General features: G+C 51.9%; 3 protein-coding genes across 5 annotated transcripts; 2 read left to right on the forward strand and 1 right to left on the reverse strand.

The window, feature by feature from the left end:
* Positions 1-1860: 1860 nt before the first annotated feature.
* On the forward strand, positions 1861-12900 carry LOC146219760 (somatomedin-B and thrombospondin type-1 domain-containing protein). The gene is made up of 5 exons (XM_084695008.1): positions 1861-2357; positions 8654-8839; positions 9843-9933; positions 11798-11956; positions 12311-12900. Exons 1-5 carry the CDS (start codon positions 2108-2110, stop codon positions 12414-12416), a joined length of 792 nt encoding a protein of 263 aa, XP_084551134.1. The 5' UTR covers positions 1861-2107; the 3' UTR covers positions 12417-12900.
* Positions 12901-17771: 4871 nt separating this feature from the next.
* smyd1b (SET and MYND domain containing 1b) lies at positions 17772-23586 on the forward strand. Of its 3 annotated transcripts, XM_084694796.1 has the most exons (10): positions 17776-18031; positions 18417-18593; positions 19232-19445; positions 19629-19759; positions 19944-19982; positions 20962-21157; positions 21600-21692; positions 21897-22060; positions 22482-22650; positions 22778-23586. In XM_084694796.1, exons 1-10 carry the CDS (start codon positions 17910-17912, stop codon positions 22940-22942), a joined length of 1470 nt encoding a protein of 489 aa, XP_084550922.1. In that variant the 5' UTR covers positions 17776-17909; the 3' UTR covers positions 22943-23586. The 3 variants fall into 3 exon arrangements, with proteins under 3 accessions (XP_084550924.1, XP_084550922.1, XP_084550923.1); XM_084694798.1 differs by lacking the exon at positions 22482-22650 and having other exon boundaries at positions 17772-18031; XM_084694797.1 differs by lacking the exon at positions 19944-19982 and having other exon boundaries at positions 17779-18031.
* A 126-nt stretch (positions 23587-23712) lies between these two features.
* Positions 23713-24818, reverse strand: LOC146219762 (fatty acid-binding protein, liver-type-like). The gene is made up of 4 exons (XM_084694799.1): positions 24710-24818; positions 24243-24415; positions 23984-24076; positions 23713-23801 (listed from the first exon to the last, which is right to left on the reverse strand). The coding sequence occupies exons 1-4, from the start codon at positions 24774-24776 to the stop codon at positions 23751-23753; spliced, it is 384 nt and encodes a 127-aa protein (XP_084550925.1). The 5' UTR covers positions 24777-24818; the 3' UTR covers positions 23713-23750.
* Between the last annotated feature and the right edge of the window lie 1699 nt (positions 24819-26517).

A 26517-nucleotide genomic window follows, 5' to 3' on the forward strand; every position in this document is an offset into this window, starting at 1 on the left:
AGACTTTCTATTTCTGCCTGTGCAACAATACCTCTTTTCTCCCTGCCCCGCTGTGGTTTCGCAACAAGAGCAGCTCGTACGAGGGCCCCCACCCCCCTCGTTCAGTTGGCCCGTCCTCTCCGTCGCAGCTATGACACAGCCCTGGGACAAACTATCAGGGACAGGTAGGGGGGGGGGGGTGTCCTCAAACAGGACGGGCATTGTTCAGAACTTGGCAAAAGCTTGTTTCAACTGTCCCACTCACCGAAATACACACATTCTCTCACACACGCACACACAGAGATGAAGGGATGGAGGAGGTTAAGGAGAGAGAGGGGGTAGGGATGGACGGAGGTGGAGGTGAAAGCAATCCCAGGGAGGGAGGAGGGGAGAGAGAAGACGAGGATTGGAGATGTCTGCTTGGAGGGGAGTCCTCCCAGACTTGAGTGATATACCCAGAGAACAGCTCATAGTGATGATGAGTGACAGTCATTAGCTCCTAGAATGGGGCCCGGTGTCGAAGAACTGACAGATGCCGTGGTGCGGGTGCAATACCTGCTCTGGACACTAGAGGGACTGAAGGAAACCCAAGGCAGAGAGGCCTGTCTTCCATGTGTTATCGGGTCCTTCATCTGACACGGTCCTTCTCTCTTATCCTTGGAACACACACACACACACACACACACACACACACACACACACCACAGGGATGAGAGTGAAGTCCCCCTCCCCTGGACAGTGGGGTATTGTGCAGTTGAGGAGCTGGGCCGGTCTGTCGTTCGTCGCCGTCCACCCTTCTCGTTCCCACCATCCCCCCCTCCCTCCCCTCTTCCACACGTCTCCCCCCCCCCGTATCCTCTCCTCTTTCACTCCTCACCCTCGCCCCCCCCCCTCCTTCCTCCCCTGCATCCTCCTCAACCCCCCCCCCCCCTCCAACTCTCCCTGCCCTCCTTACCTCTTTCTCCCTCCTCAACCCCCCCCCCCCCCCCCTCCTCCTCTCTTGCCTACAAAGACACTAGCCTTGTTCTAATTCCCTCCCAGTCAGACTACAGCCCTCTCAACACAGTCTGGTGTTGAAGGAGACCTTCTGATCACCTCAAACAAATGATGGACGTCCCTATCTTTGTTCGGGCCAAAATAGCCCCTCCCCCTCTCTCTATGAACACACGCACACAGACACGCACGCGCGGACTCTTTATCTTGAGGTCCCCAATGTCCCCAGATGCGCTTTTTACAGTAGGTCCATCAGTTCTGCACGAGCACTCCCCCGGGAGTCTTAGGGTACTCGGAGCCGCTGAAGGGAAAGTAATAGTATTGTTGTTCCGAGGCATTCTGGGGAGGGTAAATTAATGGTATTGTTCCCGAGCCATTATGACTCTCAAAGAGCGGCAGTCGCTCCTTTCTCAACTCAGACTGAAGAGGGGCCATCTCCGCCACTGCGATGGGCTTAATAGCGCCATACCACCCACGTTTCAGAAACTGAAGTATTGCAGCATAGTTTGTTGAGTAAATAACGACAACCACACCGTTTAAACTACGAAACCCAAGTTGATCGTGTCGGTCACGTAATACGTAAAGTTTATGGTTTTATAGTGTAAGTGCGCATCCCCTGAAATGCAGGTAGACTTCACATGAAAACAGGATGACCAAAACATAAAGAAGTGTAACACCTTCTGGTGTTAAATAACTAATGAGAGACGGAGAAACGGGGGGGGGGGGGGGGGGTGCAAATCGCTTGCTCTCTCCTAATGATATCCCGACAAGCCCTCTCAAAGGGGCGTTATTCCGCGGTGGCGACAGGGCTGCGGGAGGGGAGTATGTGCGCGCACGCACCCCGAACTCCACTCTTTACGCTCCAATTGGTAGTTCGCGTGTGTTTTCGGATTACTGCAGTTGTTGTTTAAAACGTTAGACTATTCTCTTTGTGATTTCTTGTCTGGAGGAATTAATTTGTAGTGACCAAACACCATGCTTCGTTTGAATCTATTTGATTAGACGCCGTTTAATACATCTGACTTCAGAGGAGAGAGATTAATTTGAATAGTGGTACAGGCAACTGTGGTCCCGTATCCAGAGAGCCAGCGTCGTCAGTGGGAATTACGCAAAAGCGTCCGGTGAAGTTTTCATCATGGGTGTGCGTATTTTGTTTCCAGCGCGCTACGGAGTTTTTGTCTGTGGGATTTTGGTGATTTTCTCTGGGTCGTTTTTTATCCAAGCTGAAGCAGGGTGCGGAGAGAGAGAAAGCCCAAATTGTTGTACTGGACGAAACAACGAATGTTTTGAGTTCACTAAACGAAAAACGGTTTGTTACTGTGATACATACTGTCAGAAAACCGGGGACTGTTGTGAGGACTACCAGCGCGTGTGCCAGATATCCGGTGAGTGCATGTTGCGTTCTTTTGTCTTACATGCGTCAAAATCTTAGGATGTATAGTCAAATGTTTTCTAGATTGAATCTGGAATAAGCTTCAATAATACAATTTCCGTCCAACTTATTCATGAGAAAAGTTTGGTGTTCATTAAAAATAAACAACCAGTTTGAGTAGTTTTGACACGGCTCCCATCCGATTTGTGGTTGGGTAGCCGACAACACTACAATAGATTTAAATTCCAAGTTAGATAGACTGTTTTTCACCAGAGTGGGAGACAAGATTCGTTGGCGTGTAGGTGATACAGACACAGTGAGACATACTGCACATACCAGTCTTCATTGCTGACATAATTGTTTGCTTTGAAGGGACCCGTCTATGACAACGATTGGAGCACAAAAGCACATACCGCGGGGTCTGGGGAAATGTGTGGAGAGAGGGTTTACAGACCCCTAGAGAGAGAATACACACACGCACAAAGTCACACACCACACACACACACACACACACACACTTGGCATGCACATCAAAGAAAGATGGGAGCCTTGTGTTGGAAACACACTTGTCATGTTACTTTAGTGTCTTCTGGTCCAGTTGTGGTACTGTTGGTGGTCCCAAACCCAGCAGCGTACCACGGAACCAACCAGAATCCCGGCAGAGACAGCAGCAGAACCCTGAGGATTCTCTTGTAGGCACGCGTCCTTCTGCCGATCCACAGCTCTGCTGCTCCACGTATGTGAACGGGGGCCGGGGTGAGGCCGAGGCAGGAGGGAGAGGAGGGAGAGGAGGGAGGGATGGGTTGCGGTCGAGAAGAGGAGGGACCGGGAGGTTGGGAAAAAGGGGGCAAAACGGGAGAGGTTGGGGGGTTGGGTTTAGGTGGAGGGTGGAGAGACGAGGAAGGGGCTGGGAGAAGGAAGGGGAGGAGAGGGGGGATGGTATAGGGGGAGAAGGAAAGAGGGGCTGGGAGAAGGAAGGGGAGGAGAGGGGAGATGTTTGGGGGAGAAGAAGTGAGGGGCTGGGAGAAGGAAGGGGAGGAGAGGGGAGATGTTGGGGGGAGAAGGAGTGAGGAGCTGGGAGAAGGAAGGGGAGGAGAGGGGAGATGTTGGGGGGAGAAGGAGTGAGGGGCTGGGAGAAGGAAGGGGAGGAGAGGGGAGATGTTGGGGGGAGAAGAAGTGAGGGGCTGGGAGAAGGAAGGGGAGGAGAGGGGAGATGTTGGGGGGAGAAGGAGTGAGGGGCTGGGAAGGTGTTGCTGTTCAAACCCAGGCAGTCCCACCTCTCCTTGAACGGATGCTGCCTCTCCTATGAGGGCGACGGCAGAAGGCCACACAGCCGATGGTGTGTGTGTGTGTGTGAAAGAGAGAGAGCGTGCGTGTGAGAGAGAGAGAACAAATATGCCGTCTACGCATGCGGTTGTAAAAGATGTCAGATAACGCTCTCGATCTGCGACGTTAAACAAGCTTCCCCCGTCGTCTCCAGACCGCTGTTCCATCCTTCCCCACGACCGACGCCAAGTATGGTCAAATAGAAATACTTAGAGGAACAGGGACACAGTGCCAAATACGGGCAGGATTACCTTTCACTGCCGTCTCTCAAGTGACAGAAAGAGAGCAGAGCGCTTCAACTCCCACCCCCCCACCCCCCGTCCACCCCCAGCACCCCTCCCCACACACGCATCCCCCCCACACAGACACGTACCTCACACACACACACACACACACACACACACACACACCAGTCCCCCAGTCTGTTTAAAAACACCTCAGGTTCACACACCGACCCTTCTCTGTTTAGACACATGTTCGACTCCAGCCAGCCCTCTGGGTAAAGAGCAGTCTAGCGAGCACCCACAGACCAGCCTGTCCTGTCGGAGGGTCCTCCAGCTGCTCTGGGACCCTCTTGTTGGAGGATCTGACAGGGCACCCGCAGAGCGCTCTGTGTATGTATGAAGCGCCTGCAGTTACGTAAACGACGCCATATGGCTTTCCGTCATCCTTGTATCCTTCCATTGCTCCACACATCCATCCCTCCTTGCCTTTAGAAGTCTGTTCATCTAGGCATCTGTACACTGGCAGACGGGCAGACAGACAGGCAGACAGACAGGCAGACAGATCCTCAGATTTGACTGTTGGTGAACCTTGAAAACAGCCATTTTAGAAGCTTTTTCCGTTCAAAACCGGCAGTTACGAAGCGATCCGAGTTCCACTACTGACACCATCTCTCGGCTGCTGTTCGTGAATCAAGCCTCAGTCTGTTAAGTCATCTCAGCCATCAAGTCATCCAGGACCAGCCTCGTCTCCCTAACCCCTACCCCAAACCACTAAGCAACCCCCCCTACCCTCCACTGACCTCAGACCAGTCAAGTCCTGGTCTAGCGTGTTCGTCCCAGGTGCTGTTAAGGACTTCCATGTGGGTGCCCTCTGACCAATCACAGCCAGCAGCCTGGGGGTGATTATCTGGAGCTGGTGTGCCTGTGGAACGTGTCTCCACACCTGACAGAATCCTCTGGGACCAGAGCAGAACTAGAACCTTCTGGAATGGACTAGGCTGGAACAGTGGGAATAGCACTGCATCCTCGTGAAATACGGCTTACTTGATGGATGGCGTGTGCGTGCGTGTGTGTTTGGAGTCCAGCAGGCCTGTCTGTTCAGTGGTGATGTGGTCTCCTAATGATTTCTTTTTTTTGTTGTAGTCCAGGTCAGTTTAGGATATGGTTTCCAATGCCAAGGGTCTCTCCTGGATGTGTTTGAGAGTCCAGCCAGTGTATCATCTGTGAGAGACAGAGGGAGAGAGGCACAGGGAGTTAGACTCAAACACACACACACACACGCACAACTCTATCAACTTGACCCTGCCCTCTGACCTGTGTGTGTGTGTGGATCAATGTGCCAGGCCAGTCGTGCTAATCTAGATGTTATCTGTCACACCGCCTCTGCGTGTGTTCCCTCTCTCTCTCTCTCTCTCTCTCTCTCTCTCTCTCTCTCTCTCTCTCTCTCTCCTCCTGAACTCTCGTCCATACTTTGTTTTGCTGCAGTGGTCTTCAGGTCTCCCTCTCTCTGTTCCACCTTTCTCTTTACTTCCATCTCTCTCTCTCTCTCTCTCTCTCTCTCTCTCTCTCTCTCTCTCTCTCTCTCTCTCTCTCTCTCTCTCTCTCACACGGCATCCTTCTCTCTGTCCATCCCTCCGTCCTCTGTCATCGTTGATGGCAGTGCAGGATCCTAAGCGAGGCAGGACAGACAGTGTGTGGAGGCAGACTTCCTGAGGCAGGATGGCAGGAGTCTCAGTCTGTCATTAGACTCAGTCAGCTGCAGCAGGTGAGCTGGCAGGGGGCTTGATGTGGCTGGGATCTGAGGAGAGACAGGGAGACGAGCAGGCAGGCAGACAGGTGGGCTGACAGACAAACAGGCTGGCAGGCAGGCAGACAGGCAGGCAGGCAGGCAGGCAGGCAGGCAGGCAGGCAGGCAGGCAGGCAGGCAGGCAGGCAGGCGTGTTATCTCCAGTCTGTGTTGAGACAGGCAAGCTGCTCGTAGCGTACATAACCTTCATATCCCTGGCTGACTGTCTCAGCCAGGCTGCACAGTGCCAGTACTGCAGGCTGCCTCCCTCAGGGCGTGCAAGGGAGGGGAGGAAGAGGAGGAGGAGAGGAGGATGAAGAGGAGAGGAAATGAGAGCTTTGGGAGGAGAATAGAGGAGGACGGGGGGGAAGAGGAGGGACTGAGGAGGAGAGAAGGATCTCCTCGTCTTGATTGCTGCCAGCATTCCTGTGATGCTGTCAAAACGAGTGAGAGATCCTCCCACCTTCCACACTCACACACACACACACACACACACACACGCTCATACGCACATACCCCAACCCCCCACACACATGCGCGTACACACAGGAGTTGTAGTCTTGTTATTTTGTGTGTGTGAGTGTGTAAGAGTGTGTGTGTGTACAGTAATGAGATCGGATGTGTTATGTCTCCTTGATCACTGGGCACGACTATGGGAGGATCACAAGGGTCCCCAACCTGTCACTGATGTGTGTGTGTGTGTGTCTGAGTGTGTGCATGTGTGTTGCACCTCCCATCACATTAGCTGGGCTACAAACCAACCTCCGGTCATGTGTTTGTAATGAACTGTTGGTTAATTGGTTGTGTTTGTCGGTCTCTGGGGTATTAGAGGTGTCAGCAGGAAACACGGCGGTGTGTTGTTACGGCCTGGTCCTGTCTACTTCATCCCTATTAACACCTTTTACATGGTTTAGTCCTGTTCTGGACATTATTAACTCAGTTTAATAGGGAGAAACCACTATGCCCTGCTGGGGGTGGGGCTGTCCTCTTAAGATGGACATCTGGCTCCCATCAGACACAGAGAGGAGGGAGGGGCAGATAGCTATGGGCAGGGTGAGGGAGGGAAGGGGGAGGGAGAGGGAGAGGGGAAGGAGGACAGGAAGAGACACCAATTGAAGGAGGACAGAGAAGCAGCAGGGCTGGGATGGAGGGAGAGATAGAGGAGGGAGGGGTGGGTATGGAGGGAGGGAGGGAGAGATAGAGGAGGGAGGGGTGGGTATGGAGGGAGGGAGGGAGGGAGGGAGAGATAGAGGAGGGGGGAAAGAGTCTGACAGCAGAGTGAGAGTGGAGGAGAGCAGAACAATCTGTTCTTGCCTCCACATCCAGTGAAGGAGGCATGATTGGAAGGTCACCATGTCAAAGGTCCAGGGCTGTTAGAAGCTTCTGACATCGCTCGGAAGAGGGCTTCTTTCAGACAGTATTTAAAGACCAACTATCAGAAGGGTGAGAGGCAGCGGTGAGCAGCAACAAGTGCCAGTTGTGGTCTGGGGTCAGGGGTCAGGGGTCAGGGGTGCTGGCATGTGTTGTCAGCCGGGACTTTCTCTGGCCGTGGGACAAAGGTGACTTTAAAACTCCAGACGGTCGTGTGTGTGTGTGTGTATGTTTGAGGGTGGCTATATATATATGTGTGTGTGTGTGTGTTAGTGCATGTGTTTGTGGGGAGGGCTGTGTGTGTGTTTGACTATGTGGGTGGTGGGAAAGCTGTGTGTGAGGTATAAACGACATGCAAGCCCCGACCACCACAGTTAGCTAATTGCCTTGTGACCTCTGTGGCACTCCCTAGCGCGTGGATTAAACTGCCCTCGTTTCCTTCTGGGTGTGGGAACCAGCCGCCCAGATGGACCCCCCCACTAGTGGCTGCCTGCTTAACTGGGCATGGCAGACTGTCTGACTGCTTAAGTGGATGTCAAACTGCTTAACTGTCTGACTGCATCATTGATTGTCTGACTGACTGCTGAACTGACTGGTTGACCGGCTGACCGTGTGACTGGTTGACTGCTTAACAGGAGCGAAGGCCAGAGGGGCCTGCAGTAGAGCAGAGTAGAGTAGAGTAGGGGAGTCGAGTACAGTAGCAGAGACAGGCTCCAGAATTGTTTTACTGTACAGCACTAGCTAGGAAGCCTCTCATATGATGTCACTCTGCCTAGTGAGAGTATGTGTGACTGTGTGTGCGTGGGGTGTGTGTCTGTGTGTACGTGTGTGTGTGTGTGGGCCACAGGGGGGGTGTATGTGGGAACAGCAGTGATCAGGTTGGCAGCACTAATGTGCAGGAATGCTGAGATTCCACAGTAGCTTTGTAGATGGACCCTGTCACTGAGACAACGAGACCCTGGGAATGACCGGGAGTACAGCCTGCTCTCTCTCTCTCTCTCTCTCTCTCTCTATCTCTCTCTCTCTCTCTCTCTCTCTCTCTCTCTCTCTCTCTCTCTCTCTCTCTCTGTCTCTGTCTCTGTCTCTTTCTCCAATGCACACACTCGCACACACACAGGTATATGCACGGGCGTGTTCAAGATTGCCCTTGGTCTTGTTCTTGGGCTTGTGTCTGAAGGGTGTGAGGGTGAGAGAAAAGAACAGGTCATCAGTTCCAGTCATGGTGTGTTCATGAACAGACGCCTCATTCTGTTTATGTGTGTCATCAACGTTTGACGTTTTACTCATTCAACAGACGCTTTTTATACAAAGTGACGCACAAATGGCTCATGTAGAACGCACAGCAGAAGATCCAGGAACGCAAGTGTGTGGTTCTGACAGTGGTCCCCACATTGCTCCTGAGGCTGATCTGTGATATTGATGAACCCTGTCCCTCCCTCCCTCCCTCCCTCCCTCCCTCCCTCCCTCCCTCCCTCCCTCCCTCCCTCCCTCCCTCCCTCCCTCCCTCCCTCCCTCCCTCCCTCCCTCCCTCCCTCCCTCCCTCCCTCCCTCCCTCCCTCCCTCCCTCCCTCCCTCCCTCCCCCCCAACCCCCCCTCCCCCAGCAGCCATCGACTGCGTGGTGGGCCCCTGGGGTGCCTGGTCCCCTTGCACGGCCCCCTGTGGGGGGGGCAGCACCGAGAGGAGTCGCCTGGTGACCGTGCCCCCTAGAAACGGGGGCACGCCCTGCCCTGACCTCAAACAGCGACGAGGGTGCTTCGGAAACAACGCCATCTGCAGTTCGGCGAAAGGTGAGACGGGTTAGTGTTAGGGTTTTGGTCTGTGTGTGTGTGTGTGTGTGTGAGTGTGTGTGTGCACGTGTGTGTGTTCATGTTTGGATGATTGAAGTCAAACCAGACTAGTCCATACGTCCCAACCCATAGTAATAATATGTAACAACACAGTACAATACAAGATATATCTTAGTACAGCACTCTGTGAAGCCCCTCCCAGCTCTTCCACTAGACACTCCTTCCTCCAGAACTGATGATACCCTTCAGACGACCCTCAAGTAGTAATGCTCCAAAACTTGGTTTGGTTTAAGAGTCTCATAATTCAACTGCTTCTTAAGTGCCATCCTCTGCTTGAGTGCAGTCAAGGTGCTTTGAGATAAGATAGTCCTGGTGTCTCTGGACGTCCACTGGAACTATCAACAACATGAAGACAGAAACCTTGTCATTACAGTAGGCCTCGTGTGCTGGGAGGAAAAACAGATGTGTTTGTGCTTTTTGGCCCTCCTGTGCTTCCTTAAGACACTACACCCAATAGGTTTTAAAGGATGTGAGTGGGTTGAGAGTTCCTTCAAAGCTCACCCTGGTCTCTCTCTCTCCTCTCACCCTGGTGTCTCTCTCTCCTCTCACCCTGGTCTTTCTCCTCTCCACTCACCCTGGTCTCTCTCTCTCTCCTCTCACCCTGGTGTCTCTCTCTCTCCTCTCTCTCTCTCCTCTCACCCTGGTGTCTCTCTCTCTCTTCTCACCCTGGTCTCTCTCCTCTCCTCTCACCCTGGTCTCTCTCTCTCTCCTCTCACCCTGGTGTCTCTCTCTCCTCTCACCCTGGTGTCTCTCTCTCTCTCCTCTCACCCTGGTGTCTCTCTCTCCTCTCACCTGGTGTCTCTCTCTCCTCTCACCCTGGTCTCTCTCCTCTCACCCTGGTCTCTCTCCTCTCCTCTCACCCCGGTGTCTCTCCTCTCCTCTCACCCTGGTCTCTCTCTCCTCTCACCCTGGTGTCTCTCTCTTCGTCCGTCTCTCCTCTCAGAGGTGGCTAAGCTGCTGCCTGACTCCTTCAAGAGGAACTTCAAGGACCCCTGGAGACGGCCTCACATGCTGATGAAGGAGGAGAAGGCCAGGTAGGCCGTGTGTGTGTCTGTCCAGTGTGTGTACGTGTGTACGTGTGTGTGTGTGAAGATACGCAGCGTTATTAAACGGACCCAATCTGGGCCCATCCCCATGTCAACCTGCCCCAAGGATGCCTGAGGGCATCGATGTGTCTATGTGCTCACAATAACGACAGCTCTCTATCTCAACACGCGGACCACATTGTCCCAGCTGGCATCGGCCTTCATCCCGCTCACTTTGAGCTCGGTTTCAGAAGACCTTCTGGAAAGACCCGCGTCGGAGGTCACAGATGATTAGAAGGAAGCGATGCGGCCAAGGTTGCCTTGACACACAGACTGTTTTGACTAGTGAGGCTGGAAGGCCTGGCCCGGAGCCGCTGGGTGAATATCTGTCTGATGAGGCTGCCCTGGAGGAGAGAGACAGGGGGAGCCAGGAGAGGGGCCCTGACTGGGGACTGGCGCTCATCCAAAGTCATTACTCTAGGAACCTTGAATCAAAGAGAGAGGAGGGGGTGAAGGAGAGGGGAGGGAGAGGGAGGGAGGATAGAAGGAGGGAGACAGAGTTAGAGAGAGAGAGAGACAGAGAGAGAGAGACAGACAGACAGACAGAGAGAAAGAGAGTGAGAGAGAGAGAGATGGAGAGAGGAGAGAAGGAGTGAGGGGGAGAAAAAGAGAGGCAAAGCCAGAGAGAAAAGGAGAGAGAGCCTTCTGTGTCGATTAAAGTGGACATTTGACACCTCTGTTTTGACTCGGGGACAAAGCATCAGAGGACTGGAGCAGAATTACTCCCATGAATGTGACGCATTATCTGTGGATCACAAAGCCTTATTCTGATTACACACAGACAGCTGGTGTAGCCACACATCCACCCCCTTCTTCCACAGCCAGGAAATGACACGCTACAATGGTGTTAGTATGTACAGGGGTTGCCAGATCTGATTCTGAACCCCCACCTGACCCCACGTGTCTACCTAAGGTGACAATGTGCTGTAGGACTGAGCTGTATGGACAGTATTTGGGGGGGGGGGTATGTACAGTGTGTGTGTGTGTGTGTGTGTGTGCACCCGGGACTGCGTGTGTGTCTGTCTGGGTGGAGCTGGAGAGTATTAGATGTGTTCTGCATGAACAGGCTGCAGCTTAATGAAAGGAAGAAAGAAAGGTGAAGGATGGAAATCCCCCGCCAGACTAGCTTCCTAATTACCGCGTGTGTGTGTTGGTGTTTAGCACGTCTGTGTGTTTCAAACACGACCCAAGCTACCTGTCGGGTAGTTGTTGGGTTCACGTTTCAGAGTAGGAACAGCCTAACCACAGCTGAGGAAAGCAGAGTCAGAACGCTTCACGTCACCCTGACCCTCCAAAACCCCAGAACTCCCAAACGACATGGTTTGATTCCTGAACATGATTAGTAATTGTGATAATAACACAGGCCCGGACACGGAAACGCCACAGTCTCTCTTTACAAGCCAAAAGCCACAGCTGGCTCTGCAGATAACACACACTAAGAGCCAGACAAAGTCCCATCCATCTGGTGTCGGAAACCCAACGCCACCCAGCCCCAGAGCACCACTCATCACCTCGGTCTGGTCGCGGTCGTGAAGCTCATCTTGTGGATACCTCTTGCTAATATCCAGGCAAGACTGATGGCTGAAGCTAACATCCTCCCTTGTCCTGCTTGAAGTCGCCAGTGATGCGATGGGACACAGACTGTCACACAGTTTTAGTCAGGATGTCTCTCTCGCACAGGGCGGAGATGTTGTTTAGCAAGAATATGTAAACAACCACCATGTCAAACTGACCGGTTCTTTCCACCTCTCCCTCCCCCCCCCACTACCCCTCCTCCTCCTCTCTTCCTTCCCCCTCCCCCCCCTCTCTCTAGTTACTGTGCGTTCCTGCGTGTGAAGCAGGTGAGCGTGGCGTGCAGACTGAGCCTGTGGAGCGCCCAGCTGGTGAGGGAGAGGCTGGTGTGTGCCGAGTGTCAGAGCGACGCCATGACCGCCTCCAACCGCTGCGGAGGAGACGGCCTTCAAAGCAGCCGGTCAGTCACCTGTCTGTCTGGCTGTCTGTCTGGCTGTCACTCTACACCTGTCTGTCTGCTCTGCATGTCTGTCTGTCTGTCTGTCTGTCTAGCTGTCACTCTACACCTGTCTGTCTGCTATGACTGTCTGTCTGGCTGTCACTCTACACCTGTCTGTCTGCTCTGCCTGTCTGTCTGTCTGTCTGTCTGTCTAGCTGTCACTCTTCACCGGTCTGTCTACTTTATCTGTCTTTTCTCCCACACGTCTCCATTATCCATGTTTGTTTTTCTTCATCCGCTACATCAGCTGAACCACGCACCTGTTTTTCTGTACCTGTCTGACACCTGGACACTTTTTTCCACCTGGCCTTCTAGAACCTTCTGGACAGCTGCATCGGTGCCTGGTTGCCATGGTTCCTGGGTTCGGGAGTCTTCCTCTGAGGGCTGCAGGTGCCCTCCTTACTCTGTTCTGTTCGTGTGAGTCGACCCCCCCCCCCCCACTTCCCCAGAGCAGGGACATGGTTGGTCCCAACTGCTCCTCTTCAACCAATGGGATCCTTGCCAGTCCGCCCAGACTCCTCCATCTCAGAGCTCTGGAGGGGTGCTTTAAGGAGATCAGCTGCATCCTGCCACCCTTCTCTCTCTTTTCATTTACTGTACAGCCTCTATGTAATAAGCACACAGAAACACACACATGTAACCCTATAATCCCACTGTCACGGTGCTTTCTGTGTCATTCCCAAAGCACAACTTCAATTAGCCTTTTTAACTCTGGGACCCTTTTTTGCTATCTACCTCCATGAATGCAGCTGCATTTGATTATGCATAATGTATAAATATATAAATATATTATTTTGCTTTATACATTTTCTACTATTGTGTATTGTGTGTACGCTGTCTATGTATTGTTACGGCCATTACGTGTGTTAAGAATGTTCTAGTATTCCCCCCCCCCCCCCCACACACAGTTTTGTTCAGGTCCAGACGTAAGTGAGATCTGGTCGTGGTGTGTCAGAGCCGACAGACAGAGATGGACACACACACAGCAGCACAGCTCTGTCCTGAAGACAGACCTCTGGAGATATCCACACACACACACACACATCTCCAAGCTACTCAGAAAAACAATCCTCTTTGTTGTCAACCTATTTTGAGCTAAAAGTGTCCAAATCTCAAAAGCAGCACTTGATTGGATGTCAGCAATTTTCGAATACGTTCCGTCTTCCGGTCACATGGTGGTGACTAGACAGGAAGTAGACTGCGAGAGCCTTCCTCCTGCTTCCTGTCTGCCTGTTGTGTGGTGGGAGGTATGGGGGAGAGCGGAGGATGTCTGTTGGTTGAGGGGAAGAAGAGCCATGTGCAAGATTATTTTTGAAGATGTCATTGTCCATGTTGCTGTCGGACTCGGACTGTCCTCTTTTCTTCTCTACCTCTCTGCTCCTCTCCTCTCTTCATCCCCTGCTTTCCTCTCACCTGCCGCCCATTCCTTCCCATCCCTCCTCTGTTCCTCTCCTCTCCTCTGCCTTTCCTCTCTTCTCTCCTCTTCTTTCCTTTCCCTCATCTCAATTTCGCTCTCCTCTCTCTCTCCTCCTTATCCTGTTTCTCCTCTCCACTTCTTCTCTCCCCCGCATCTGCCTCCCCCCTCTCCTCTCCTCTCCTGTCCTCTGCCTCTCCTCTCTTCTCTCCTCTTCTTTCCCTCCCCTCATCTCAATTTCGCTCTCCTCTCTCTCTCCTCCTTATCCTGTTTCTCCTCTCCACTTCTTCTCTCCCCCCCATCTGCCTCCCTTCTCTCCTCTCCTCTCCTCTCCTCTCTTCTCTTCTCTTCTTTTCTCCTCTCCTCTTCTCTCTTCTCTTCTCCTCCCCATCCCCATCCCCATCCCCCATCCCCCATCCCCCATCCCCTTCTCCTCCTCGAGAAGGTGTCCCGCAGTCCAGACCTTTCCAGAATAGAGAGGTGAGGCTGCAGGCCTCTCCTAGCTCCTCTCCCACAGCTGGGCACCTGGTCTGGGTACATAGGTCAGTCCTCAGGGCCCTTCCTGCCTGGGGTGAAGCCAAGCCCTTCCCTGGGAAGGGTGGACCAGGGTGGATGCGTGGGGAGAGGGCTGAAGGTGTCCCATCCATGACTTAAAGTGATCCGGCTCGTTGTGGCTGATGTCCATCTGTTTCTTCTCCAGTCACGTAGGGTGCGTGGTGGGAAGGCAGGAGGAGGAGGGGTGGTAGAGAAGGAGGGATGAGAGAAGGAGGGGATAGAAATGGGATTTGTTCTTTTCAGCCTACCGTCTGGAGTGCTCTAGTATTTGCAGGTCCGACCCCATGTCTTATGTGTCCTGTGTGTGTGTTTATTTATTTTTAAAGAATCGATCATAGCAGCGCCGCATAATCTTGTTCACTGTCCAACTGAAAATAAACAAATATAATGAATGTCCTTTCTCTCTCCTGTTGTACTTTTTTAACCCTGCTGAAAGAAACCTCTTCAAATCGAAACAAAATCGGTTGCATTTTTTCACAACCCCCCCAAAAAACTAAAACCGACAAGACCGCCTTCCAGAGAGCAACCCACAAGCTAACGTGTGTGTCCTGTCTGCACGTCCAACCCTTCCATCTCCTGTCTGCCAGCGCGCTGAACATCATCAAAGACCTCCATTAACATAGCTGGCCTGTTCTTCCCCGGTAATTACCTGTGTGGACACAGGACCTCAAAGCAGCTATGCCCTGAAGTGGGGCCGGTCTTAGTACTTAGCCGCTTACACAACAATTACACCTCAGACACGGAGCGAAGCCGTCTGCACTCGTGTCACGCGTGCGGCAAAAACACAACACATGTATGTCCACACGCATTGCGTTTGCGTTCCGAGAATTCTCTCGCTGCCGGTAATGGCTGCTGTGTCTGGGGTAGTTGCGGGGTGAGCGTGTTTTTGGGTGGTTTTGTCAATGTTTTTGTTGATTGCTCTTATACAACACCTGGGGTGTCTGGAGAGTTGGAATGATGGAAACATGACCTCCCTTAGATGGTATGTCCTCCACAGTCACTACACCACAGAAGTCCCACTGAAAATCTCAACCTTAATATCACATCGTCTCCTGTATCACTCCCCCCCCTTCCCCTCAGCCCTCTTTTCTTCCTCTCTAACCTCTTCTTGTCTTTCTCTCCTCCCGAGCATCCCTTCCTTCCCTCTCCTCCCGGATCTCTCTGACCCCACCTTTCTGACCCAGACCCTGGCTAACTTAGCCGTCTCTGACCCCACCTTTCTGACCCAGGCCCTGGCTAACTTAGCCGTCTCTGACCCCACCTTTCTGACCCAGGCCCTGGCTAACTTAGCCGTCTCTGACCCCACCTTTCTGACCCAGGCCCTGGCTAACTTAGCCGTCTCTGACCCCACCTTTCTGACCCAGGCCCTGGCTAACTTAGCCGTCTCTGACCCCACCTTTCTGACCCAGGCCCTGGCTAACTTAGCCGTCTCTGACCCCACCTTTCTGACCCAGGCCCTAGCTAACTTAGCCGTCTCTGACCCCACCTTTCTGACCCAGGCCCTAGCTAACTTAGCCGTCTCTGACCCCACCTTTCTGACCCAGGCCCTGGCTGACTTAGCCGTCTCTGACCCCACCTTTCTGACCCAGGCCCTGGCTGACTTAGCCGTCTCTGACCCCACCTTTCTGACCCAGGGCGGCCTGTGTCTGGCCTGCTGCCTGATGGGCTGTGACAGCAGTGTGTTCTGGGATTACGGCATCTGAAAAGAGAAGCATTCCAGCGCCAGCGGCCTTTGTCGTGGCGCGGACGCTGTTTGCTTTCGACAAGGCAGCTGCTGAAAGGCCCCCGCGGCCTCGCGGGGACGGCGTGGAGGGTACATGCTGGGACTTCCGCTGATTGGGGTGGTGGTGGTGGGGGGGAGGGGGGGGTAGTCGTCGAGGGGGGGGGGGGTAGGGGGGGTCATAGTGTTCGGAGGTTAAAGGACCACCTTTACCTGAACCTCTGACCTCTCTCTCTCTCTGTCCCTCTCTCCCACTCGATCTCTTTCTTTCTCCTTCTTTTCCTTTTTCTCTCTCCCTCTTTCAGGTCCACCTATGCTTCTCTGTGGTCCGAGGTTTGCAAGGGCTTTACTTCTTTTTGGTGTCCTGTATTTAGCGGGCTAGCCTACGAAAAGCTTGCTGGCTGTGCAGGAAGCAGCAGGCCTCCGTGCCCGGGCAGGAATGCTAATGACTGACCAGCTGAGCCGAGAGGTGCTGCTCACAGCTGGAACACAACGGGCCGGGAGGAAACACACACACATTAGGAAGATCAGGTGGACACAGGACAGCTGGCTGAAATAGCTCATCTTTTCCTTCAGAAATCAATGGGATAGGATTACACTGCCATCTGGTGGCATGCACATGCCACCTTCCATATTTTACTGTGAGGGGCCGTGGATGTGAGGTGGTGGATGTTGGATGTTTCACAAGTTTAGAATGAAACAGGCTCCATGGCCACTAGGGGGCATTGTCCGGCATGAATACCTGAGAGGCACATTAAAAGCGTAAAAAAATAAATAAAAATTGTAACTGGCATGCCATGAAATAGTGCTGTATTCTTATATGAAAACTATTTCTCATGAGATCAGGTCAAATTCCCCAAGCAATTATCAAACAATCTCTCCTTCCTTACTATATTTAGAACAAAAGAACGAAAGCTCTATTATTAACCGCAACTTTGTTTTCCGACGCATAAAAGGACATTCTGGTCCTCGATCTGTGTCCCCCTTATCTCTCATTATCAACTAGCATCTCAACTGTCCTCCCACTGGGTCTCAATCTATCTGTCCCATGACAGCGAAGGGAGCTTAAACACCCTCACCTCTCTCTGATGTGTCTACGGCTCTATTTTCAAGTCACAGTGCCCACATGCTTCAGGGCTGACAACACTGTCTCAGACGATGACCTTAGGAGGGGAGGAGGGCTCGAGTGAGACAAAGGTCACTGAAGTATCGTCAGTCCTTTTGAGGTTGAGATAGCCCCCCAGAGAGCAGAGGCGAAGGTGTCGGAATCGAGTCAGTGGGAGGAATGAGGGGAAGCTTGGCAGAGAGAGAATGGTGAAAAAAAGAGGAAAGATTGTAGAACAAGAATGATAGAGAGAGAGAGAGAGAGAGAGAGAGAGAGAGAGAGAGGGGTGGAGAAAGACATGGACAGGTGAGGGGAGAGAGAGAGCAAGACTGAAGTGGGGGAGGAAGAGAGAGATCGAGAGAGACAGAGAAGGGGGGAGAAAGAGAAAGAGACAGCAGGGGGGAAAAGTTGGGAATCCACGAGAGATAGAGAGGTGGGAGAAAGAGAGAGAGAAAGAAAGAGTGAGAAGAGTGTAGAAAAAGATAGAGAGGGAATGAAGGTGGGAGGGAGAGCGGGGGGAGGAGAGAGAAGGGAGGGGGGTGGGAGAAGGTGCCAGAACAGAGTAGAGCAGGGGGACATGGTGACTTGCTTCCAACCAGCTGTCCAGCGTCACCATGACAAGCCCCTGATGGACAAGCCCAACTGATGGACCAAAATACCCCCCGGGCTTGGAGCAAACCAACTGAACTGAGTGAGGGGTCATGGTGTGTTCACTGGTATTTCGCTTTTATGAAACCAAATGCAGAAGGAATAAGCAAGAAATTATGAAATCGTGACTTAAATGTCATTTAGTCATAAAACACAATGACAGCCAGACGGATGAAATTCAATCATGTAGATTGAATTGAGAGTCAAGTAAAGACTACGTAAAATCCCTGTGAGGAAGATACTCCCCTTCTCCTTGTTCAACTTGGCATGGCTCGAGAGGTGGTGGTCTATTTTAGTAGTCCGGGTGTGGAATGTGCAGTTGTTTGAATAGATATCGAAGACCGTTTTTACCTCCACCCATCCACCCAACCCCCTTTGACGAGTCGCTCTCATTCTCTTTCCCTTCTCTCTCGCCGGCGTCCTCACGTTCTCGCTCTCCCTCCTCTCGACCTCTCGTCCAACTACCTGTGCCATGGAGAACGTGCAGGTGTTTGACTCTCCAGGGAAGGGCCGGGGGCTGAAGGCCACCAAGGAGATGTGGGCCGGAGATGTGATCTTCTCCGAGCCGAGCTTTGCTGCTGTGGTCTTTGACAGGTACTGTACCTAGTGAATGGTATATCACTGTAGTGCACCAAGGCTTTGTGCTGTGATCGTCTTTGTAAAAGCACTTTGCCTTCACTGTCGGTGATATTGCAGACTGATGTCCATTCTTGACAAACGTTTCTGTCAATTCATAACATTGTAAAAAAGGGAATTCTTGCTCATTCACAGTCTTGCTATGTGTTACATTTGCACTGTTGACTGTCTTGACAACTGTACTGTATTTCTGGCTTGTCTCCTAGCCTAGTGAGTAAACATGATCAAACATGTTTACTGAGCAAGATTTAGAAACGATTATCTGGTGGATTAAACAAAACTGAATTGTGGTTAACAAAATACATATTATTAACTTCATGAACACTCTCCTCTCCTCCTCCAGTCTGGCAGACAAAATCTGCCACAGCTGTTTCCGCCGGCAGCAGACCCTGCAGCGCTGTGGTCAGTGTAAGTGGTCACAGTACTGCGACCGTACCTGCCAGCGCGCCGGCTGGAACGAACACAAGCTGGAGTGTTCCTCCATCAAGACCTTCGGCAAGGCCCCCAACGAGAACATCCGGTAAGAGGAGGGGAGGAGGTGGGGGAGGAGGAGGTGGAGGAGAAGGAAGAGGTGGAGGTGGGGGAGAAGGAGGTGGAGGAGGTGGGGGTGGAGGAGGTGGGGGAGAAGGAGGTGGAGGAGGTGGGGGTGGAGGAGGTGGGGGAGAAGGAGGTGGAGGAGGTGGGGGAGAAGGAGGTGGAGGAGGTGGGGGTGGAGGAGGTGGGGGAGAAGGAGGTGGAGGAGGTGGAGGAGGTGGGGGAGGAGGAGGTGGGGGAGCAAGAGGTGGGGGAGGAGGTGGAGGTGGGGGAGAGGGAGTTGGAGGAGGTGAGGGAGAAGGAGGTGGAGGAGGTGGGGGAGAAGGACGAGGTGGAGGTGGGGGAGGAGGTGGAGGAGGTGATGGAGGACAAGGAAGAGGAGGGAGGGGTGGGGCAGGAGGAGGAGGGGGGACAGAACGTGGGAAGGGAGAAGGAGACGAGGGAAGGTGGGAGAGAGGGAAGGGAAGAATTGGTGAATGCAGAGAGGGAGGAAGAGGAAGGCAGAGGCTAGGCAGGGACTGGGAGGGATAAAAAAGAAAATAATGGTTCAACCATGAGAACCACAGGACATGCAGGGTTGTGACCCCATGACCCCTCTCGTGACCCCCACCACTGTACCTCCAGTCTGGCCGCTCGTATCCTGTGGCGCCTGGAGAAGGAGGGAGCGGTCGTGTCAGACACGCAGCTGACCACCCTGGACGACCTGGAGAACCACATCTCTGACATGCCTCAGGACGACCTGAAGGAGCTGAAGGTGGACATTCACAACTTCCTGGACTACTGGCCGCGCCACAGCAAGCAGCACACCGTCGACACCGTCTCACACATCTTTGGAGTGGTGCGTTCTCCCTGCTCTTGTTTTCACACTTTTTTTCTGTCTTTCAATCTTTTTAACTGACACCATCTGTCTCATCCCCCCTCTTTTCCTCTCCGACCATCCCCTCTCCACACCTCTCCTCTCCCCTCTTCCCCTGCCCTCTCTTTTCCTCCACTCCCCTCCCCTCTCCTCTCCCCTCCCCAGATTAACTGTAATGGCTTCACAGTCAGTGACCAGAGGGGTCTCCAGGCGGTGGGAGTGGGTCTGTTCCCTAACCTCTGTCTGGTCAACCACGACTGCTGGCCCAACTGCACCGTCATCCTCAACCACGGCAAGTACGTACCGCAGCCACAACCGCAACCACGTCCGCAACCAGAACAACAGCCCCTCAGCCGGGCCCTGGTCTATCCCATGTGCACCCATGCAGTTCTTTTCTTAGCAGAAGTGTGTGTGTCTGTGTGTGTGTGTGAGTGTTAGTACCGTAGACTGGTGTAAAGTACTTCCTGCTTTCTTTTTCAGCCAATCGGCTGTGAATACTATGTATCACTCCCAAAGGAGGTGGGTCTCTTTCACAGAAAACCTCCTTCTCACTCTCCTCGCTAAAAACATCATCAATCAAACTCTTCAACATTTCATCCTCCTCCGAACACTGCTCATCGTTATAGTAACCTCACCTCTCATCGCTCCCTCTGTCTCGTAACCAGGAACAAAGTTCCAAACTGACGTGAAAGTTCAGAGCTGTGTCACCTCAGCAACATCAGTCGCACCTAACTGACTAACGTGGGATGTAGCTGGAGGGATCTGTGCCTGGCTTGAAACCCACAACAACGGACTTCCTGTCTAGAGAATCCCTTTCTGCCTGTGTTCGCTCAACATCACTCTCGTTTAATCATTCGTCATGCTAATTGTTTAGCATCGTCGTGCTAACCACACGCTAGCATCGTCATGCTAATCGTTTAGCATCGTAGCATCGTCGTGCTAATCGTTTAGCATCGTCGTGCTAACCACACACTAGCATCGCCGTGCTTATCGTTTAGCACAGTTGTACTAATCAGGGGCCTACTCAGTAGCATCGCCATGCTAATAGGTGCGTTCGACTTTATGCAGCGCCGGCGTCGCCTGCAGCCGCTTGCAGGCCGGCTGACTTGAAGCAGCCAATGGCATTCTCAGCTTCAAGGCAGCCGACTGCAGCCAGCTGTCGGCGCCGCCGGTGCTGCATGAAGTCGAACACACCTAATAATATAGCATCACAATGATAACACAAACCTATCATCGCACTGATGCGAGAGACCCCTATTACATCACTTAACAAGGATAGATTTGGTAGGGAAATCTATGTCTGTCAAGAATGTGTGCACAGATCACCTTGTGGTTCACCAATCACACACAATTTTGACCATGTCTGTAGCCCCCGTGTTGAGTCACTTGCCAGCTGTGACACTAACACCAGCTGCACCTGCAGGCTGGAGGCTACAGTCATAGACTCCTTCTTCAGGGGCCTTTCTCAACCCCCTTTCCGCTTGTCTCCGCTCCCCAGGATCGAGCTGCGTGCCCTGGGGAAGATCTCCGAGGGAGAGGAGCTGACCGTGTCCTACGTGGACTATCTGAACCAGACAGAGGCCAGGCAGAGGCAGCTGAAACAGCAGTACTACTTCGACTGCACCTGTGAACACTGCACAAACCACATCAAAGATGACCTGAAGCTCGGGGGCAAGGAGGTGGAAGGAGTCAAGGTGTGTATATGGGAGAGAGTGAAAGAGAGAGAGATAGGTAGACAGATAGTATGTGTGGCAGAACAAGGGAGAAAGAGACAGAGAGATGAAAAGAGAAAACTACAGTCTGAGACACATCCCCTGATGGCTTTTCCCTCTTCTCCTTCTCTCCTGTCCTCTCCTGTCCTCTCCTGTCCTCTCCTGTCCTCTCCTGTCCTCTCCTGTCCTCTCCTCCCCTCTCCTCCCCTCCTGTTCTTTCCTGTCCTGTCCTCTCCTCTCCTCCTCTTCTTTCCTGTCCTGTCCTCCCCTCCCCTCCCCTCCCCTCCCCTCCCCTCCCCTCCCCTCCCCTCCCCTCCTCTTCTTTCCTCTCCTGTCCTCCCCTCCTCTTCTTTCCTCTCCTGTCCTCTGCTCCCCTCCCCTCCTGTCCTCTCTTTCCCTCTTCTCCTCTCCTCTCCTGTGCTAGGTACCTGAGGAGCAGGTCAAAGAGATGACCGAGTACAGCCTGAAGACTCTGGAGAAGATGAACAAAGCACGCTTGGATGGGAACTATCATGAGGTACGGCACACACCATCAGAGCACACACACACGCCAGGGCAGACACACACATCGGAAAGTACACACACATCGGAACACACACGTCGGGGGTATCCACACACGTCTGTCTACCTCTCTCTCTCTCTCTCTCTCTGTCTGTTCTTCCCTCACTCACTTGCCCTCCTCCCCTCTCTCTCTACCCCCTCTCGCCCCCTCCTCTCCCAGGTGGTGAAGCTCTGCAGGGAGTGTCTGGCGAAGACGGAGCCTGTGTTGGCCGAGACCCACATCTACCAGCTGAGGATGTGGAGCACCATCAGCGAGGTCCTCGCCTACCTGCAGTACACCGAGGAGGCCGCCGACTTCTCCCGCAAGATGGTGGAGGGATACATGTGAGTGGCACAGCGCCGGGAGATCTGAAACCAGACCTCCCCAGTCCCCAGACCCCTGTCCCCTGTCCCTGGAGACACAGTCGTGTTTAGGACTTGGCCACCCGACGCAGTCGTAACTCACTCGTAACTAGCTTGCCGACAGGATCGTTATTAGGATGTCGTTAGACGAGTGTCTTTTGGAGGTTTTAGACTGAAATCTACAGTTCTGAAGCTCCCCAGAGGTCAATTTTAGAGGCTTGATTTAGACTCCAGCTCTTCTCAGCTGACTAGTAAAGGAGTACTAGTAGTAATACTTGTTATCTAGTTAGTATACAGTTCCTGCACTTCTCAAGAGACACAAGTAGATTCTGGAGGACACATTGTCCTTGATCACTGTCTCTGAGTGCTGTGTCAACACCATTGTTGCTCTCTCTGGTGGCAGCAAGCTGTATCACCCCAACAACGCTGCCCTGGGCATGGCCACCATGAGGGCTGGGGTCACCCACTGGCAGGCAGGGCTCATCGAGCTGGGCCACGGCATGATCTGTAAGGCCTACGCAATCCTGCTGGTCACCCACGGGCCCACACACCCCATCACCAAGGACCTGGAGGTACACACACACACGCACGCCCACACAGGCTCCATGCTGCATGCCTATGCATGGACAGCGGGGACGGGGATACACTGATCTGATCTCACTTTTCTCCCCCTCCACCCCCCCCTCCCCCCTCCACCAGGCCATGCGCATGCAGACCGAGATGGAGCTCAGGATGTTCAAGACCAACGAGTACGTCTACCACAGCATGAGGGAGGCAGCGCTCAAGAACCAGCCCATGAGCGTGATGAACGAGCCCGCGGGCGTGGAGGAGGGCATCAAGAACCTCTTCCGCCGCAAGAAGTAGTCCCCCCTGCTCCGGGATCTCATCACAGGTCATCCGACCGGCAGGCCTTGTACAGCCGTTAGACCAGAAACCCCCCCTCCCCGACTTTGTTCATAATAACGGATTCACTTAGACGCTTTAAGCAAAGCGATACAGATGTCCGACCTTTTGGTGTGTCATCAAATGGTAAACCTCTAAGCTGTTCCCTCCCATGTATCCGTAGAATCCTGCTCTGTGGGGCCTCACTCCAACATCTTACTTCATAGATATGCTCACCAACCAGCTAATGATTATTTGTGATTTAGATAAGGGTTGAAGTGACACCTGTAGAAACATAGCTGTTCAGGAACAGGTTTCCATGTTGGCGTTTAGAGCAGATTAATGGGGAATTTGACCATAACTAGGACACCTGGTTATAGTTCAGGCAGCGCAGAGCTAGCTAGCAACTCAACTTTGTTGGAGTGTTCCACCTGAAAATTAACTTGTCCTGAGATCCGCTTCGATGGCTGTTACACTCCCTGTGACAGCGCCAAATCACCTCAAGACCATCACATTCTAAGGAGTCCCACACAGTCCAAACACCACCTGTTTAGCTAAATATTTACTCTTATTTCACAAGTATTTTGTACAATTGTTTTCATTAAAAAAGGACTGTTTTAAAGCCACTGGAGTTTGAGTTTCAATGTCATGTAACATTGCTTTTAGTAATTTAAGAACTTTAGCAAGCTGCCCTCAAGTACATTTACCTACAATAACCATTGTATAATTTACTCAGTGGAAGAATTGGACAGTTGTTATTCATATTTTTATTTGTCTAAATGGTGCAGTTTCACAATCTTTTGCTTGTCCTTTTGTATGCAATGCCAGCCACTGTCATGGTCTGAAAGAGAGCAGAGTGCAGTCATAAAACTTCCAGTTCACCTTCATATCAAAAACAGATCAATTTATTGTTACAAGGCCATCCATTTGATATCACAACTAATTGAGAAAATGGACAGATAAGAACCCACTAAAAATCTGGTCTCATTCCAGAAAGATGTGAAGCCACTCTTGATTACTTACGTTGACGATGGTGTTGGCATCAACCAGCTCAGTGACCGACTCAATGCCCTTCAGGGACACCTTCAGCTTGTTCCCATCCCTCATGACTACAGACTGGAGCCCAGGGAAAGAAGACGAGCGCAGGGGAGGGGGTGGTGTAAAACAGACAGTTAGACTGACATGCCTCAAAGGAATTGCAACAACATCAACCCCAACTCTACCAGACGTTCTTGCTGAAGTAGAGATCTCATTGAGTCAGTTGAACCAATCACTTGCTTACCTTGACCTTCTCCCCAGTGAGCGTCTCAAGCTCCGCCTCCTGGCCGATTGTGAAGTTGTTGCAGAGAACCTTGGTTCCCGTGGTGACGGTGACCTTGAAGCTGTCCCCGTTCTCCTCGATCTCAGAGACACTCTTTATGTCCTTGCCCTTTTGGATGAGGTCATCGGGGAGACCTGGGAGAGACGGGCAGGCAGACATGCAGGGAGTCAGAGAGAGAGACGGGCAGGCAGACATGAAACCACAGGCATTATTAGAGCTGGCCATTTCAGCCCCCCTGCAGTGCACCCTTCCTCTGAAACATTAGCAGCAGTTGGTCATAACCATGAACAGATTCTGACAAATCATACATTTATGGGTGACAAAAAAAGCATTCCCAAATCGACAGATTATACCAACAGTTTGAGAATAATCTACAAATCTTAAACTCGAGACTTAAAATCTTTGCAGCAGAGTTTCGAAGGCCTTACCGATGGCTTTCATGAAAGCCTCAAAGTTCTCATGAGTCTCGAGCTGGTATTTCCCAGAGAAGGGCATTGTGGCTGGATGCAGAGAGGACAGGGGCTGGTCCGTCCAGCTGGATCTCTCTTATATTCTCCTCAACCCAAACACTTCAATTATTAACTTCAGGTGTCGGCAATTACGACCTCTCCATATCTTTCCCTCCTCTCTTTACTCAAGCGCTATCTGGTTAGGTCTTCTAGAAGGTAAACCTGTTCAGTAGACTTTTTTGAGAGAAAGAAATACAAAGCTAAACAAAAATGGACATGCTTTTGTTGTTTGTTTGTAAACTTAATACTCATTTATTTAATGATGTACGTTTTGTTTTTTCACGCTTCACAAAACACTCGTTCTCCTGTTGGTTTGATCAGTAATGTTTGTTGATTCACTGTGTGTGTTGATTCACTGTGTGTGTGTTGATTTACTATGTGTGTGTTGATTCACTATGTGTGTGTTGATTCACTGTGTGTGTGTTGTCAGTGTATTCTTAGCTTCTGATAAGAATGATAATGAGTGGCAACATCAGCAACACACACATTCACACACACATACATACGCACATGTGCACAAACATATCATGCACATTCACACACATGCACACCTACACACATGCAAACATACACACACACACACACACACACACACCACCAGCCTACACTCAGGATACTTTCAAGGATGGTGTGGATGAGGACAGGGAATGACAGACTGTGAAAAAGATGGTGTGGATGAGGACAGGGAATGACAGACTGTGAGAAGGATGGTGTGGATGAGGACAGGGAATGACAGACTGTGAGAAGGATGGTGTGGATGAGGACAGGGAATGACAGACTGTGAGAAGGATGGTGTGGATGAGGACAGGGAATGACAGACTGTGAGAAGGATGGTGTGGATGAGGACAGGGAATGACAGGAGAGCTGCCTGGGTTGTTTTCCTCCAGCACACCAGCGTGGTGTTATCTGTGTTCCCCCTGGATCTGTGTGAGTGGATCTGTGTGTCACCTGAGACCGCCGCCCTCAGATCTCTACTGTGTTATCAGAGTGGACTACACTCTCAGAAACAGAGGGTGGAGGAGGGGGGGGGGGGGGTGGAGGAGGGGGGAGATAAGACCTGAAGAACAGTTCAAGACACACACACGGGGGCGGGGGGGTCTCCCATTGTAGAAGCAACATATCTAATCTTGACAGGATTGATGTACCCTGTCTTTGTCGGACCTGTCTCTCTCTCTGACTTGGTCTGTAGATGGTATCTCTCTGACCTGGTCGGTCATTGCATCATCCTGATATATTATACGTAATCTTATTTATATATTATATATAATCTCAACACCAATTCAGATGACCTCATCCTGTTGACACAATACACATTGCAATAATGCAGTCGTGATAGCATGATGGTTGATCTAGATCAAACATCCAAATGTTGTGTTTGGATGTAAATATGTTGCAAAAAATACACACAATGGCTTTGGTGACATGGCAGTTTGGGTTTTAACAGAAGTTAATATGATACAAACTAGATTCATTACTAGAGTACATGCGGTACACATACAGTGTGTGAACTCTGCAACTATCATGTGACATTTAAACGTGGATGACCAAATTGGTCTGTTCAAAGGTGACCTGCACTCATGATAAAAGTTGCTCAAGATAATGTGTGTGTGTGTGTGAGAAAAATGTGTGTGTCTGTGGTTGTGGTCGGGGGAGTAAATGAGAGGGTCTGTTTGAGTATGTGTGGGAGAGCAGGTTTAAGTGTGTGTGTGTGTGTGTGGCCTGGTGTG

This window comes from Hypomesus nipponensis, chromosome 28 (assembly GCF_054491055.1).
Source record: "Hypomesus nipponensis isolate SF chromosome 28, ASM5449105v1, whole genome shotgun sequence".
Classification (NCBI taxonomy): domain Eukaryota; kingdom Metazoa; phylum Chordata; class Actinopteri; order Osmeriformes; family Osmeridae; genus Hypomesus; species Hypomesus nipponensis.